The sequence below is a fragment of the Pinus tabuliformis genome, chromosome 6 (genome assembly GCF_031772625.1).
Source record: "Pinus tabuliformis cultivar Carrire ecotype Pingquan chromosome 6, CPIR1, whole genome shotgun sequence".
Taxonomy (NCBI): Eukaryota; Viridiplantae; Streptophyta; class Pinopsida; order Pinales; family Pinaceae; genus Pinus; species Pinus tabuliformis.
In genome coordinates, this window is record NC_142292.1 from 331,972,057 (window position 1) to 331,989,465 (window position 17,409).

Consider the following 17,409-nt stretch of genomic DNA (forward strand, 5'->3'; position numbering starts at 1 on the left):
CTTTCCAGAGCAATTTATGGTTCCTCCACTTGCAACCATCACTTGACACTCTGGTGTTGGATATAGGAAGCAATTCAATTCCTTGGCTATCTTACAAAGAATAAAATTATGGGTACTTACCAAATCAATCAACACTATTAAATTTTTCTTCTTGATATGTCCTTCTATCTTGATAGTTTGAGGAGTGGTAATTCTAGCCAATGCATTACAAGATATGGTCGGATTCATTTCTTCTTTATCTATGGTTTCTTCCTGGAGTATATCCTTGTCTTTTGATATTTCTTGTTCCTTTTCTTCCTCCTCTTCACAATCTATGTAGAATAATTTCTTCTTAGCACACTTATGACCTTTAGTGTATTTGCTATCACAACTGTAACAAAGCGCTTTTTCTCTTTTTTCTTCTCATTTTTGTGGTGTCAACCTTGTAGGTTGTGGAAGGCTAGGGGCAACAACACTTCCATCGTTATAGTTGTGAGCATGGAAAATTTTAAGAACCCCCCCTAAATTTACATGTATAATAAATGGGCGAATCTCCATGGTATATAGGAAAAATGGAAGGCGATTTTATCAAGGATATGTCGACTCTTAATTTATATAACAAGATTTTCTTATTTTAGAAACACTTTGTCTTTATTATTATTAGTCAAGAAGATAATGTAAAATTCTCTATTTTTCTATTATGATGGAATTTATTTATAGAAATTTGTAATTAGGATTCGGGGTGGGAAAAAATTGCACATAGAGCTATATATTCCTATTAGTGTGAATCAAAATTTATGAATATCATTTGAAAGATATGTAATTATATGATTATATGAATTATGTTTTTGTGAGTTAGAGAGTTATAGGATTGCAATAGTTTTATGTTAAATTATTTTACATAATTTTGTTATGATTCATTGATTTATCAGTAGAAATAATGACATAAACACTATTTGTGTGATTCCTCACTTATGGTGACTCTTTTTTGTGCTTAAATATCATTGATGAAGTATTTAATTCCTTCTGCTCTAGAGCAACAAATATCTTTGACTTATATATATTGATCCATACTTAGCTTCTTCTCCTAGCTAGGATGAGTAGATAAATCTATTAAGTTAGTTTTAATATATATTAGCTTTGACTATGTTAATAAATATTTAGATAATTAGTTTTTATTTGATTTATTGCTCTCAAGTGGACTTGAAATTAAAATTCTATCTCTTTTAGGTGGTTAATTGAGTTGACATGTCAATAGGGAACCATCATACTAGAGGAGAGTAAGTCTAATTGGAATTAGACATAAGGTTTTTTTCCACTAGTCAACAAAGGAATTTCTCTGCTTGTCAACAAGCACAAATCACAAATAAATGAGAATGATGATTCTTCGAAAAAATCCTTTAATCTAGATGTTTTCATCTGAGGGGGTAGAGGATGATAAATATCAAGAGGTAGGAGTGATAAAATAAGTAATGGAAGAGATGGTTCAAAACAAGAAAGAAGATTAGATCAAAATCCTCACAGTTCAATGGGAAGCAACTAAATTAGAGGTAGGACAAATCCACACTTAAGCATTTTTATTGTAATATGATGTGTCACACAAATCAATGTAGGAAGAAGAAATTTGATCTTAGTAGAAAAAATGCAAACTATTATAACACTTCTGAAAATGGGAAAATAATTTATTCTTTATGTATAATTATGCTTAAGAGACATCTAATGATGTTTGGCTTATAAATAGTAAATCTAGTAATGATATGATAAGAAACATAAGAATAATTTTATATCTTGATGATTCAATAAGAACTAAAGTGAAATTGGATTTAGAAAATATTATAAATGTTGTGAGAAAAATAGATGGTCAATATGCTCACAAAAAAAGATCAGAAGAGGTACATATAAGATGTGTATTATGTTCTAGGATTAAAACACAGTCGTCTTAGTCTTGGCCAACTTACTTAAAAAGAGTATAATGGAATCTTTAAGGAATATTAATGTTTCATTTATGATAAACTTCCTAATAAGATATTGATTTCCAAAGCAAAGATGACAAAGAATAAGATGTATTCTCTTGCTATGAGTTATGGCATATAGGATGACTCATTTTCTCAAAAAGCCACTTCTTTGGATGATTTTTGGTTGTGGAATTTCATAGTTGGCCATTTATATTTTGGTGACCTAAGACTATTATAGCAAAAGGAGATGGTTCAAGGGTTTCCTCCCATTCAAGATTCATCTAGTTCATTTGAGTGTTCCATTCTAGAGAAGAAACACAAGGACACATTTCCTAAGGGAGTGTCTTATAGAGAAACAATACATTTGGAGCTATTTCTTATAGGTATATGTGTTTCAATATAGATGTATTTACTGGGACAAAGTCACTACTTCTTAACCTTCATATATGATTATAGTAGAAATACTTGGGTGTATTTCCTTGCAAAGAATCTTGAAACTTTTTATAAGTTTACATAATTGAAGGAAAAGGTAGGGAAGCAAATTGATCATTCAATTAAAGTGTTAAAAATATATAGAGGAGGTGAGTATGATTGAAAATGTTTTCATTATTTTTGCAAGTAATACGGGATCAAAAGATAGTTCACAACAAGGTACCCACCATAGTAAAATTATGCAACTAAAAGAAACAAATGATGAATATGGATAAAAGAATTTTGAAAGAGGAACATATGTTAAATGACTATTAGGCAGAAATAACAGCTTTCTTAGTTTATGCTAATAATAGATTTCCTACTGAATGTGTTAAGAACATAGTCTCATGGGTAGCATGGATAGGTATGAGTTGTACTGTAGTACACTTTAGGGTATTAGGGTATGTGGGATATGCTCATGTGCATAAATATATGAGAAGAAAGCTAGATGACATAAGTGAACAGTGCATTTTTATTGAGTATAGTGATCACAATAAGGCATAGAAATTTTATAAACTATTACTTTTTTTGAAATTACTAGGGATGTTGAATTTAAAGAGGATAATCACAGGATGGAAACATTGAAAGATCTATAATTTTTGGAGCAATAATACCTCACATATATTATCAAGAAGATAAACAAAGTTACAAGGAGGACAACAAGGTTTAGAAACACTATCATTAATCACAAGAAGTCCAACAAGAACTCCAAGAAATTTTATTCAATGTGTGTCATACATTCTAATAAATCAATCTAATTATACCATCCAATCAAGTAGTGAATATGATTCCAAAATTCCTCAAGGTCTAGAAACAATAGAAGTTTGAGAAAAATCTATGAGGTTTTGGATGTGAATCCAAATTTTGCAATGTTTACTTGTGAACTAACAAGTTTTGAAGAGGCAATGAAGGAATAAAAATGGGTCGAGGAAATGAGAAAATAGATGGATTACATAAGGAATATTGATGCATGGGATCTAGTAGAATTACTAGAAGATAAATATTGTGTAGTTGTAAATTTAACTTACAAAATCAAGCTTAGTGAAAAAGGAGAAATGGAAAAGTACAAGGCTAGACTAGTAGAAAATAATTTGTACATCATCCTAGAGTGGATTGGTGAGACCTTGACACCAATTGAAAGGTTAGATACAACTAGAGTTATCGTACCAATAATAGCTCAGAACAATTGGAAAGTTTATCTTATGGATGTAAAGTCAATATTCTTAAATAACATTTTAACATAATAATAGATCAACAAACCACCAAGATATGTGATAAAGGGACATGAATTTAAGGCATATAGGTTCAAGAAATCTCTCCATGGACATAAGAGAGCTCCCATATTTTGGTATAAAAGGATTGGTTCATATGTGATCAAAAATTGATTCAACAAAATTATTAATGAGCCTATTCATATACAAAGGTGATTGAGTAAAGTCCAATTATAATTATTTGTTTTTATGTGATGATATGATATTCAAATATAATCCATTAGTAAACAAGTTTAAATCAATGATGAAGCAAAAAGTTGAAATGAATGATTTAGGTTTAATGAAATTATTATTTAGTATTCACGTCATTCAATCAATTTTAGGTATTTTTTCATCTCAAAAAATGTATTCCATTTATGTGTTAAATAGGTTTTTGATGGTGAATTGCAAATAAACACCAAGTCCAATTGCAATAGGAGCAAAATTTAGCAAATAAGGTATAGGATCCAATGTATATCTAGAACTATTCAAGTGATTTGTTAGTAAACTTTTTTACCTCACTACCACTACATCATACATTATGTATGGTGTCAATTTGATTTTCATGTTAATGAAGTCTCCAAAACACACACATTGGCAACCTGGAAAAGTAATTTTGAGATATATTGTTGGAGCAATAAGATATGGTATTATATTATAGCACTAATAATGATATTTATGTTGATTACATTGATAGTAACATGGAAAACATAAAGGGTACTTTATGATATTTTTCCATCTTATTCAACGTGTGATTTCATTAGAATACAAGAAAAATCTCCTTGTTAGAATCACATTAGGTGAAGTAGAGTATGTAGCATAAAAAAGGGTAGCTTGTCAAGAAATTTGGTTACGCATAGTATTGGATGATCTATAACAAAAATAGGAGGGACAAACCATAGTGTATTGTGATAAAAACTTAGTAATATCTCTACCAAAGAACTATGCTTTTCATAAAAAAAACAAGGAATATCGATATGATGTATCATGTCATTAAATAACTTGTAAACAATATAGAAATCTACTTGGAATCATGTAAATCCAAAGACCAATTGGTTGATATATTCATGAAACCAATATAAAGAGATGTATTTGAGTTCCATAGACAAAATTTAGATATTTTATCCCGAGCTAAAACATGGACCAATAGGTAGTAGTGGTCATAATTAAAGGAGAGTGTTGGAAGGTGTTAGTTACTCATATTTTTCATGTAGTTTCCATGTGTTTTATATGAAAATTCTAAATATAGGAAGGAGATTAGCATGCATCCAAAAGTTAAAATTAGTGTTGCCATTATTAGTTTACTAATATCTTTCCATAGGATGTTCATGATATTTTCTTTCTATTTATTCTTCTATTTTAAGAAAAATCAATCAATTCATGTTCTTAGCCACAACTTTATTGTGTTAACTTTTAATTTGTTAATTATGTTAGTAGTTTGTAGTTCTCTCTTCTATTTATTAGTAAAATAAACCAAACACATTGGAAAACAATATATATTTTGAATTCATGTTTTGTTTAAAAAATCTTTTCATGAAAATAATATATTTATTTATCGCTAAATTAAATATTTGTGCATTCACATCAAATTTCCACAAATATATATAATAGTATAACCATGTTACATATATAAAATTATTAGTAAATAACCAAATCTCAAAACACTGTTAATTTAAACAGAGAAAATCTAAGCACATTGAATAACAATCATAAATGTCATCCAAAATATGAAAGCTGCTCCGAAAGAAAATATGTCCTTGTATAATACCACACACATTAAATTAAAAGCCCTTATAATATTTTGGGATACAAAAGCGTAGAGTGCAGATCCAAGGAATTTTTTCGATATATCTAATTTAAAAATAACATAATATTAACACCCACCCCTATTTATCTTGAACCCTTCATATTTAAAAAAAAATATGAACAGCTGGCAGAAATACCTCATGCATGATTGAAGAAATATTGCGAAATAATTGTATAACTCTCATCAACCATTCAACCAACACAATTCCAAAAGTTTCAGAAAGCATTTTTCATGACTTTGGAAAAGTGCAAAACAAGCACATATAGCGTGCCTTTTCCAAGAATTTCATGAAAGCGTATAACATGTCTTTGGAAAAATGGTGAACATTATTGGCTGCCAACCACGAATCCATCAATTTCAATAAACATATAACATGCCTACTGGTAGAACTTTAACAAACCAAACTGCAAAATGTTAAAAGCTGTCTTTGCTGAAGAAAATAGAAAAGAAAAAAGAATCATTAACACCCCTGTCTATACAAAAGAAATTATTACAAAACAAATTGGCTTTCAGCCACCATTTCCATGAATTTCAACCAACAGAGAGCATGCCTTCTCCTAGAAGTTTAACAAACATATATCATGCCTTTCGAAAACTGCAAAGCGTTATAAGCTGTCTTTGCTGTAGAAAATAGAAGCGAAAGAAGGATTATTAACACCCCTATCTATCTTGAAAACTTAAACTTGGGGAAAATTTATTAGCTTATTGGCGGTCTTGCTTCCCGAAAGAAGTTGTTTTTAGTGTGATTTTTTGGAAGTATTTATGATGGGTTTTTCAGGTATAATTTGTCTAAAATCTGGCAGGAATTTATTGAAATCACAAGTTTGATGGATAATATTGTGCAATCGAAGTGCCCTAGAGATTTTCCAAGGTGCTGAATCCATATATATAATCAAAAACTAATTTAAATAACACAAATCAATATTTCACCTCAAATTTTTCCACCCACTTTCTACACCATAAAATCCAAAAAACTCTTGTACGAAATACAAGCAAACTATTACTTACTATCTTACAAAAAAATTAGAAGACAAATTATTACTATCTTTTAAAAAAATTTATTAGAAGTCCTATTTAACTTGAAAAAATCTGCTGAGGGCCTGTCTATCTTAAAAGGACGTGACAACTGGCAAAAAAAACATCATGTATGATTGAACTCCCTGACAATTAATCGACTGCGGACAAAATGTGCAGGTATAGCACTAAGCTACCATTCAACCAACATTTTCCATAATTCCAACAAACATATAATATGCCTTTCGAGAAATGCAAAACATTATTAGCTGTCCTTCTCTAAAGAATACAAACATAAAACATGCCATTGTTGACTGTCATGTTGTAGAAAATACAAACGTATAGCGTGCCTTCGGAAAAATCCAAAACATAGAAACTCACTTGATTAAGATCAATGATAAGCCTCACAGGCTTGCAAGTATTAAATTTAAAGATAACAATGAAAAGCCATGATTGACTAAGATTATTTTCAATGAATTTATGATGACCAGATTACCGCATTAGAGCCATGAGCTTGTCGTTTTCCATATCAACAGGTTTGCAGAAACATTGAAGTGTTGACCGACTGCGTGAGCGATTGAGGAAAACAAGGGATTAATTCTCTGATTCTTCTGACATTTCACCTCCTCTTCCCTGCTCACCAAGTAGTCTACCTTCACAAGTGGAGCACGCTACACGGTATGTATCACGAATTAGTAACCTATTCTTTATGCCAATTGCCCTTTCTATTAAAACAATATGCTTATGTTTATGCTTACTCCATTATATTTTTGGTTTCAGTCCTGACCTCATTGCATTCGATTCACCTTGAATGAATCCCCACTATCCGCTTTATTCAACCCCCACTTCTTCCTCTGCGTTTGAACTGGTAGTCTCCTTCAAACGAGATCTCCATCCCATTCTTTCAGATGTGATTTTGTAAATCTAAAACACAGTTTGAATTCTATTGGACAAGCAATCTCAGCTGAATCCTTTTCAATCGCTTCATTATTGCTTAATAATATTTGTGGGCTTCTTATTATAGGGCATATATCTCTGATCTTCCGATTTCTTGCTCTTTCTTTTATAGAGGCACTTTATTTCGAGGAAGCTTACTGTTTGATTGACTGTGTGCTTTCATATTATATATTGGACTGTGAAAGCTGATTAAGGGTTTTTTTTTTAGATAAGGTATCAATTATAATTGCAGGCATAGGGATGAGTTCGGTTACTGTCGATCGATCCACCGGTCCCAAAAGGAAAGGCGACGATTCATTCGATATTGAGGGTATGGTTTTCCCGCTCTTGAAACCCATTGCTACAACCCAATCTGCTTCGACGGCTAAGATATTATGCAGTCATGAGCAGCAGAAACATGATTTTCTGCATGATATCATCGATGTTAAAATGGAGAACGAATCACTGGGTATGTTAGATCAGGATGGCTGCAAAACGCCCACGAGTGAGGAGCACAAGATACCCAATTTGCTTGAATGTCCTCCTGCGCCGAGAAAACCAAAGATGAAGCGGAAGACTCCAACTCTTACAAAAGGCTTTTTCTTCGTTCCTCAGGATTTGGATTCTGCGTTCCTTCCATACAGAATGAGCCCACCGAGGAAAAAAATGCATTCCTCTAAGAGGATATTGGCGCTTGCAGTGGGGAGGAATGAAGAACAGCAAATCTAGAGCACCTTAGGGCACCTTATTAATGGTTGCTAATATATTCTTGGCTAAGTACTCATAATTTCAGAAGCTCGTATTAAAGAAATCTATGAGTGATTTTATAAAATGTTCCGATGAAGTCAAGCTGATGTCATGGGATATTTTTAGGTTTGTCTATTGGTTTGGTTTGTATGAGAAATTTGCCAATAATATGATGGCAATGCTATAGGCTTTCATACATAGTAATCTCATCGAGGATCTGTGAAAATAATTATCATGTAATGTAATAGATATGAGCAGGCCACTGCTTAGTCTGTTAAATATTATATGGGTTTCTTACTGATGGCAGATTATGGCTACTTATATTTGATAGTGTTTGCAAATCCGTAATTAGATTGTTGTGAAAAGTGACATGATGGAAGGGCAGCGGCATTTAGGATGTGTGCAGAAGTCTCCAGACTGCACGTAATAGCCTCCATGAAAGATCAAAATGAAAATTACATGATACATATATTAATAATTATTAATGTCACGGCCAATACATAAAATTGAATTATTTTTAACAATTTGATTTGCCTTTTTTAAAAGTCATATGTTTCAAGTAGAAGGGAGAGATAATCTATGTCTTCATAGATTTGGGGTCTAAGTGAGTTTCATACCTAAAAGATCTGATATACCAATTTAATTTAGTGTCTGACTTGGTCTAATTTTAAAATTAAATAATAATAATAATAATAATTGTTATTAAACAAAATTTTCAAGTAAATAATTGAAAAATAATAATAATTATTATTAATAAACAAAAAATATTCTTTAAATAAATAAAAGATCTCATATATCAAATTTAATTTAGTGTTTGACTTCCTAATCCTAAAATTAAAAAATAATAATAATAATTGTTAGTGAACAAAAATTAGTTTTCAGGCAATTTAGTTTTTAACTTTTTTATTTTTTAACTGTTAAAATTTACAAAAATGTAAATATTCTATTTTTTCTATATTTTTCGTGATATTTTATATAAAAAAAATACATGTTCTGAACAATGAAACTCAATAAAATTCATTGTCCCACACACTTTTAACCTATACTGAAAAGTATATGTTTTGAAACTTCTAAGAGGATCTGCCTGTCATAAATAAATGCCAGGAGGAACACGCTGCGTCGACATGTTCAGTGAAGGTGTTCTTGTCTATCGCCACAGATAAAGCCAGCTGCCTGCACTTCTGGACAAGGGTGCGTCTTTATCAAATTTTCCCCATGTGCACATGCTTCCAGCTGTAGATAAAGATAAAGGGGGTTATTTGATAATGCTGCAAATTTTTTTCTTTCAAATTTAACTTGATGGGACATTGTTTGATAATGCTGCCATCTTTTTCTTTCAAATTTAATTCGATGGAGAGTTTTTTTTTTTGGATAACGCTGCCTTTTTTTTCTTTCAAATTTAATTGAATAGAGAGATTGTTTGATTATGCTGTCATTTTTTCTTTCAAATTTAATTGGATGGGAAGATTAGACATACAATTTATTTAAAAATACATATATAGTCATTCAGAGTGGTAGATATTATTATTATTAATTTTTTTTATTTTAATATTGTAAAAAATTTCAGAATTGCTAAATTTTCTATTTTTGAAATTTAATTGGGTGATTAGAGATACAATTCAGTCAAAATTAGATTTATATTGATTCAGAATTTGTGAATATTAATTTCTATTTATTTATTTATATATATAGGTGAGAAAACTTATCACAAGTTAGTTGTCAAATCAGCAGTGAAGAGAGCCATCTGTAGCTGCTAACACCTAATGCAGGCTGACTCATCACTCTTATTTAAGGAAAACCAAGCCACAAGGAAAACCACTTTACTTGGATTAACCAGCTGGTGGTCCTAAGAGATGGTCCTAAGCTGCAGAGTTTCCCTCCTGCCAGATGCCTTTGGGTCTTAGGCGGTTAACTTGTTAGTCAATCAAAAACAGCCTGCTAGTGGTCCTAACCCACAGACTTTCCTTCCTGGCATAATGGCTCTGGGTTAACTTATTTCTTTAAGCGCTAAGAAAACTAACTCTTACTCAATCAAAAATAATTTGAAGGCATACTCGAGCTTTATTTATATACAAATATTTGATTAAATATTCTTATAGATATTTTAATTATTTATAATTTGTTTTCCGTTATATATCAAAAAAAATCCTGTCACTTTGATACCCTTCGAAAAAATTGCCCCCACCGTTTAGACCATGTAACGCCATCTAACATTTCTCACTTCGTTTCAAATATTCTCTACATCGTGGTCTTCCTGTTGATTGCTGATAACATGAGAAGCCTTGTCTACCATTCGTCCATTCGCTTCTGCACTTCAGTGTTTTATAATCCTTTGTTACATACAAAGCTTATAGTTCCTGCCATTAGAAATCTATCTGTGATGTAATTATCCAATTCAGCCTTGGCTTCAGCGCTGAATGGAGATTTATCACAGAAGCGAAAGGATGTGACAGAACCATTACAGTTATCGCTCAAATCGGGTTGATGCTTATAACAAAATTTGAATTACACAGTTCGAAATACTTCCGGAATTCAATAAAAAAATGTCTGCGCGATTGGGTATGTCGATTGTCAAATATGGTTGGAATTTTCAAACTATCAGTTTCTCACGGTTACCATTCTAACCTTTGACCGTCATTGGTCGCCTTTCTCAATGGGCCTCGAGATCATAGTATTATTAGAAGTGGAGGATTACTAGTCTGAGCTCATAGCGCACTAAGTATACCACGGATGGTATACTTAAAAGCGCGTAGTCTAACAAGGCCGTAAATTTGTCTGAAAATAATGGAAATTTTGGTCAGGTATGATTTTTTTTTGGAAATCTCTGGTATAGTTATCATGTTTTAAGATTCTGGGTTTAAGAGTTTTTGATAATGATAATGATTTTTTATTTTTTTTGGGAAATTTTAGTTATAACTATTAAATTTGAATATTTTGAATGTCCAAATTTTTTTTTAAGGATTTTTAATCCTTTTTTACCATAAAAACAACATTGAAACCCGAGGAAAAATGTAAAAAAAAAAAATAGCGAAAATTGTTAACGATAAATTGCAGGGAATTTCTCATTCCTGTGAGTGATCCTTTTGACCCGTTCCTGCTTTTCAACTACTCCAATTGAAGATGCGAGTTATCGAACCCTCGTGTCTCACGCATACCAGTACAGCGCTCCGGCATGACGGACAAGAAACGTGTCCTATGCCTGAGCATGACGCACACGAGATACGTGGTGGGAAATAATCTTCCTGATAAGGAGGTGCTGTTTCGTTTTGTTATATGCTGTACAGTAGGGATGTAATTTGAAGGGTAAATTGTTGGTTTCTTTTTTATATTCATTTTTTTTTGGTTTATCATTGTTTTGGGTTAGAATTATCCAAACATAGAATGTCATCATTTAGATTATTTTATGGTTTTTTTAATATTCAGTTTTTTTTGTTTACCATTATTTTATTTTGTGTTAGAGTGACTGAAACATAGAATGCCATTATTTTGGGTTATTCCATGTTCAAATGAGGTATTAAGGTTGCAGAAACTATCAAATCTAACAAATGTTTCTGATTTGAGGTTTTTACATTGGTAGTAAATAATAAATAAAAATAAAAATAAAAAACTTAATATTTTTTTAGTAAACTTTTAATATATCATTTAATATTTTTTTATTTTTTTATGTTTAACATATTACTAAGTAATTAAAAAGGTTATAATATATTACAATTTTTTATATTTTTAATTATCGAAATACTAATTGGTAATGTAATGTTCTTTAATTTTAATAACTATATATATAATAAAATTATAAATTATTTCTGATTTTCATTTTTCATTTTTATATGTTAAAAATACTAGCAATTCCATTTTACATGTTAGAAATTATTAGCAATTAATTGATTACTTTTTTGTTTGGTATTAATTTTCAATTAGTAATATGCATTTATTCCTTATTATTAAGGAGAATTTATTATTTTTGAGCATTTATCTTTGCTATATGTTCTATTACAAGATTACTAAGTGTACGATGCTATTTCAACAATCTCTCACTTGTATACTTTACCGGAGTATAAAGGAGAATGCATCAAATTGGGAGTTAAATGTTAGGGGTCATAAGGCCCTAGACTCATAGCACTCATAGCACTCATGGCAACATATGAATTTATTGTGCTTACTATTTAACCAATTTGCCTACAATGTTATCTAAGGTGTCAAATTTTCTCTAGTATCACCTTTCATTTATATATTGTGCCCCTAACAAAATGATAATGGATGTTTATATTCTTTGTCTTCACATGAAAGGTTGTGTTCATAGCTAGCAAATGGACATTATTACTATCACATTAAACTATAATATCTCTCTGTCTTAGCCTTGTGTTTGAACATGGTTTCACAAGCCCAAAAGAATCCTCAGAGGCATGAGTAATTGCAACATAGTCTATGTCTTAAGTGGACAAAGCGATGAAAACTTGTTCTTTTCTCAACCAATAATCAAAACATGTATCTTTTAAAAAATCATTTTTTATCTACATTACCTAGCCAATCATAATACACATAACTGTAAAGAGGCATTGCAATTGTGTCCCTTTATACACCACTATCATAAATATTGGAATTGGGTTCTTAGCTAGGAAATGGACACTATTACTATCACGTTGAGCTATAATATCTAGTTGATATAGCCTTATGTTTGAACATAGACTGAGAAGCCAAATGGCCCCCTCAGAGCCATGAGTAATTGCAACTTAATCTACTTCTTTAGTGGACAATGTGACCAAATATTGTTGTTGGGCTTACCTTTTCTTTTTCTATCTACTTTCACGCCATCATACCATAGGGCTTCATGTCCATTTAAACTTGTGAAAAAAAGCTTCACTTCCTTTGTCTCATCTACTTATTCATAATCAATATACTTGTCCATGGAATTTATCTAATCCATTAATTAAACAAAATTTATATTATTTTCATATGCAGGTACTTCCATTTTTGGTGTAGCACTGAATTTGTCTATCATCCTCAACATTCTCTCCTCCACTGATTCTCCTCCTTCCTCTTCCTCACTAGAGTATTCTTTTTCAACTTCATCGACATCTCTAGCATTAGCTAATCACCTCTAGGCCATTTCCATTGCTACCAACTTCTCTCGAATGTGTCTCATCTCCTCCTTTAACGTTGCATTTTCTACAACCTTCTTCTACCCAAAAGTATCCTTTTGTAACATCCCCCAGTAACTTCGCTGAAAAATGTCTAGAGATAGGAAATATTTACAATATTTACGAACATGTCACTTTCCAAATTACTTTCCATATTCCCTCAATAATTGTAAGATAAACCATCATCATTATATAGAGTAATATTTGTTAAAATAATAGTGAGTTACACAACCATTAATTTCCATTGTTGTAGCATATTAACTTAAACTTCATGATGTAACCTTGAATCAATTCAATGATTGTTTTTATTCAGCCAATTAATCACATTATTTATAATATAATATTCACATAATATAAGGAATCCACGTTATAAAAATCTCACAACAAGTAATCACGTTATTAGACACCGATATACCCTAGAAACCCTGTATGGTGAAAACCAGCAAACATTTATTTTTATTATTAAACAGTGTTGAGGGTGTTTAGCCCTCATTCAGTGCTTGTAAGGGAGTCCATCATTTAACCATTTTCATAAAATATTACAAAGAATTATCATTTGACATGCAACATAAATATTTATAAGTTATTACAGTCATCATGATATCATTTATTCACAAAGCCATGAACATTAAGTCTTTGCAAATTGGTTCTTCCCATCAATGGATTATCTTGTTGTTGACATTCCTTCAACCTGCATAGACCACTAGTTTATTTCCGTCCACAATGTTAAGTACAATCCATCTTTCACATCTGTCCAACTTTTTCTTTAACTACTACCGTTCGCGGACTTTGATATCATGATTTCTCAAATAATAATGAAGCCAATAATAATTATTTATCTGTGATGCTTCAACATCGATTCATGTGCATACATAAAACATGAACATAATATCATGTACCGTTTGCAGACTTTGATATCATGCTTTCTCAAATAATAATGAAGCCAATAAAATTATTTATTTGTGATGCTTCAACATCGATTCATGTGTATACATAAAACATGAACATAATATCATGTAATGTCTTATTTGACATCGTTTCACATGCATTAATAAAAAAATTGTAACTATCAAACACAATATTGATTTCTATTGCCCTCAACTATAAGTCCACATTCTTTTCCAAAGTGCCACAATAGTCCTTATTCCTTTAAAGGAAACTAACACATTAGCTACGACTTTTCACGTGAATACACAAACGTTTTACAATCGTTGTTATTCCTATATGAAAATACATAATATTTTCTTTAAATGAGGTTAACATAATCTTTCATGAAAATTCATAACCTTTCCAAAGGAAAGCTGATATAATAGATATTGTTATTGTGGATGTAAATATATAATTTTCTAGCTCAATAGTTATGATATTTATGCATGCAATTACATAAACTTTATCAATAGAACTAGCCCCCTTTTGGGTATATGTTATATGCTTTCCATGTCTGGCTCCGTAATAAAAATTTTGGGGTGGAAGGATGTGCCTCGAAAAAAATTTCTGAGGAGTTTTGTTCATGTTTTTGGGCATGGTTTTTGTGCATGGTTTTAGGCATGATGGTTTTCTTCCCATGGCATTTTGTAGATCCTATCAATGGAACTACGGTTATGTTCTAATCCAGAGTTAGTGGATTGGGTTTTATGAAGGTTTCGACATGTATATATATCTATTGTAACCTTGAAATGAATATAATGGAAAATAAATTTTGTAGCCCCAATTTTGAGATCCAGCGGAAAACCTTTGTGTGTATTTGTTTTATGTTCTCGCAATGTTGTAATTTTTTATTTTTTTAAATTTATTTGTAGGTAATTTCTATACAGGGTTAAAACCTACAACCCTTAGCTATTACTTTCGGTGCATGCAAAAACATAAAAGGAAGCTAACACAATGGCCAATGTTCCTATACATGGAAATGCATGTTCTTTCCAACATGATCTTTTCCAAATGAGAGTTATTCACAATAACTATTGTAGATGAAAATACATACTCTTATTGTAAATGAAAATACATACCCTATTCCAAGTAAGCTAATAGGATAATTGGTATTTCTTGCATGTAGATACATGTAATTATCCAAAGGAAAACTAACATATCTATTGCATGTATTTAATATTTCTTTTCAAAAATTATATCACATAAATTATATTCTTCTTTGGATGAAAATACATATATATTTATTTCCACCAAATCTACCATATCATGTAAGATCAATATAAATAATTGTGCATGAAGAAATCCATTCCCTTCCAAGAACACTAACACATTAGCTATATCTATATGTACGTAAACATCTGTTATTTTCAAGAGAACTAACATCGTGGCTATTGTTTTGTGCATGTCTATAGTTATTCTTTTCCAAAAGAAATCAAAATAAATGTTTTTTCCATGTATGCAAGACACATATTTGTTTCTCAAGAAATATACCACAAATATTTGTGTTGTCCATGCATAAATAAATACAAATTTTATGCATTATTTTCATGACAATAACATGGGTCACACAAATTCATGGGTTATCTTAAAGAATTTACTCTAGTTAACTTTTCTTTGTTCACAACCCACAAAAACCCTTTCAAGAACCCATGCAATCCACTCAAGAATTACCCTTGTTTACTTATCTTGATTTTCCAAGAGATCATGCAATTCTTTTCAAGATTATTCTCATGAAATTGTCTTCATTGTTAAATAATGCATAAAAATATTTTCCAATATTAGTCTCATTAAATTATCTTTGTTTTTCAATAATTCATTCAATATTTTCAACAAATTGCACTTCTAGATGTATGACAACTATTTTTGCATGCACACATATATTTCTTTGCATGGTAGCTATTTTTCTTATATGCAACCATATACTTGATTGCACAGTAGCTATTTTCCTGCATGCAAACATTTACTTTTTTTCTAAAACAAATCTAGGATAATATATATTAATCTCATGCATATGCAATTTTTTTTATAAGAGAAATATATAACAAAAATAGATATTTATCTCACATATGTGCAAATTCTTTTAAGAAATTGATGCTTGGAATTCCTCATTCCAAAGAGACACCTGACACGATATTCTATGTTGAGTCGATACTTTCTGCCACACTTCTATAGTCAACAGTGACCAGGTAAGATATGAAGCAATCCTACGTAGATTTCTCCATATGACCAAATTTTATTTAACAAATTTTGTACATATAATTATACAAAAACACTCATTCCTCTCTCTTGGCCTCATTCTAGATGCATTTAGCAATTAGTTTGGCTTACAATAATTAGAATTAATAAAATTCAATAGCTTCTCTAAATCCTAGAATCACTTCATAAATCATAATTTTCTAGATTCTAAAAGCACTCAATAAATCATTCCATAAATAATATTTTCTAAATTCTAAAATCACTCATGATTTTTCAAGGTAGATTTGTTTTTCTTTTATGTACAAAATATCACCTATAGATGATTTTTCTAGAACTATGACTCATTAGTTCTAAAACTCATAAGATATACCAACTTGGAAAATACAATTTATTTACATAGAAGAATATATTTTCTAAAAATCAAGACTCCATTTTAAAATTTTCATTCTTTGATTTTGATTTTGATTTATTTTTTTTATTTCTTATTTTCACAATGAAGATTTAATGGCTTGGAATATCTAATCCTCCTGCATCAATAGTCCTTCACGAAACCTTTTTCAAGGATCGAGCTCCTCTCTTCACCCTTCCATTCTCATAATAATTTAATTTTAATGAATATTAAAATTAGACTTACAACCAATTCTTCAAGAAATAGTTTCTTGACTTGAGTCCACATTTCATTATATTAAATTAACTTAGTAATATTTTTTAATATGTAATACATGATTTTTATGAGATCTTTTACAGCGTCTTACGCCAGGGATATTACACCTTCCTCTTGCTCCTTGATCTTCTCCTCTGTGCCTTTCTACCATGATCATGAGAATTTTTCTCTAATTCCACTTAAGGGGGTGCCTCCTTAACTTGCTTCATGGGTCAATAATTTTTTATTCAATTTTTTTGGTAGCATCTTTCAATAGGTGAGATAGAATGGAAATTGCTAGTAAATTTGTCATCTATTGGTATCATTAAGAAGTAGGACCAATCAC

The 17,409-nt window shown here is 30.7% G+C and overlaps 1 protein-coding gene across 3 annotated transcripts; it reads left to right on the plus strand.

Annotated features, from left to right (window-relative positions):
- Window positions 1–6,923: 6,923 nt before the first annotated feature.
- On the plus strand, window positions 6,924–8,465 carry LOC149258656 (uncharacterized). Of its 3 annotated transcripts, XM_089372426.1 has the most exons (3): window positions 6,925–7,154; window positions 7,257–7,344; window positions 7,642–8,465. In XM_089372426.1, the coding sequence occupies exon 3, from the start codon at window positions 7,674–7,676 to the stop codon at window positions 8,139–8,141; it is 468 nt and encodes a 155-aa protein (XP_089228552.1). In that variant the 5' UTR covers window positions 6,925–7,154; window positions 7,257–7,344; window positions 7,642–7,673; the 3' UTR covers window positions 8,142–8,465. The 3 variants fall into 3 exon arrangements, with proteins under 3 accessions (XP_089228557.1, XP_089228552.1, XP_089228543.1); XM_089372431.1 differs by lacking the exon at window positions 7,257–7,344 and having other exon boundaries at window positions 6,924–7,154; window positions 7,647–8,465; XM_089372417.1 differs by lacking the exon at window positions 7,257–7,344 and having other exon boundaries at window positions 6,927–7,154.
- The last annotated feature ends 8,944 nt before the right edge of the window (window positions 8,466–17,409 follow it).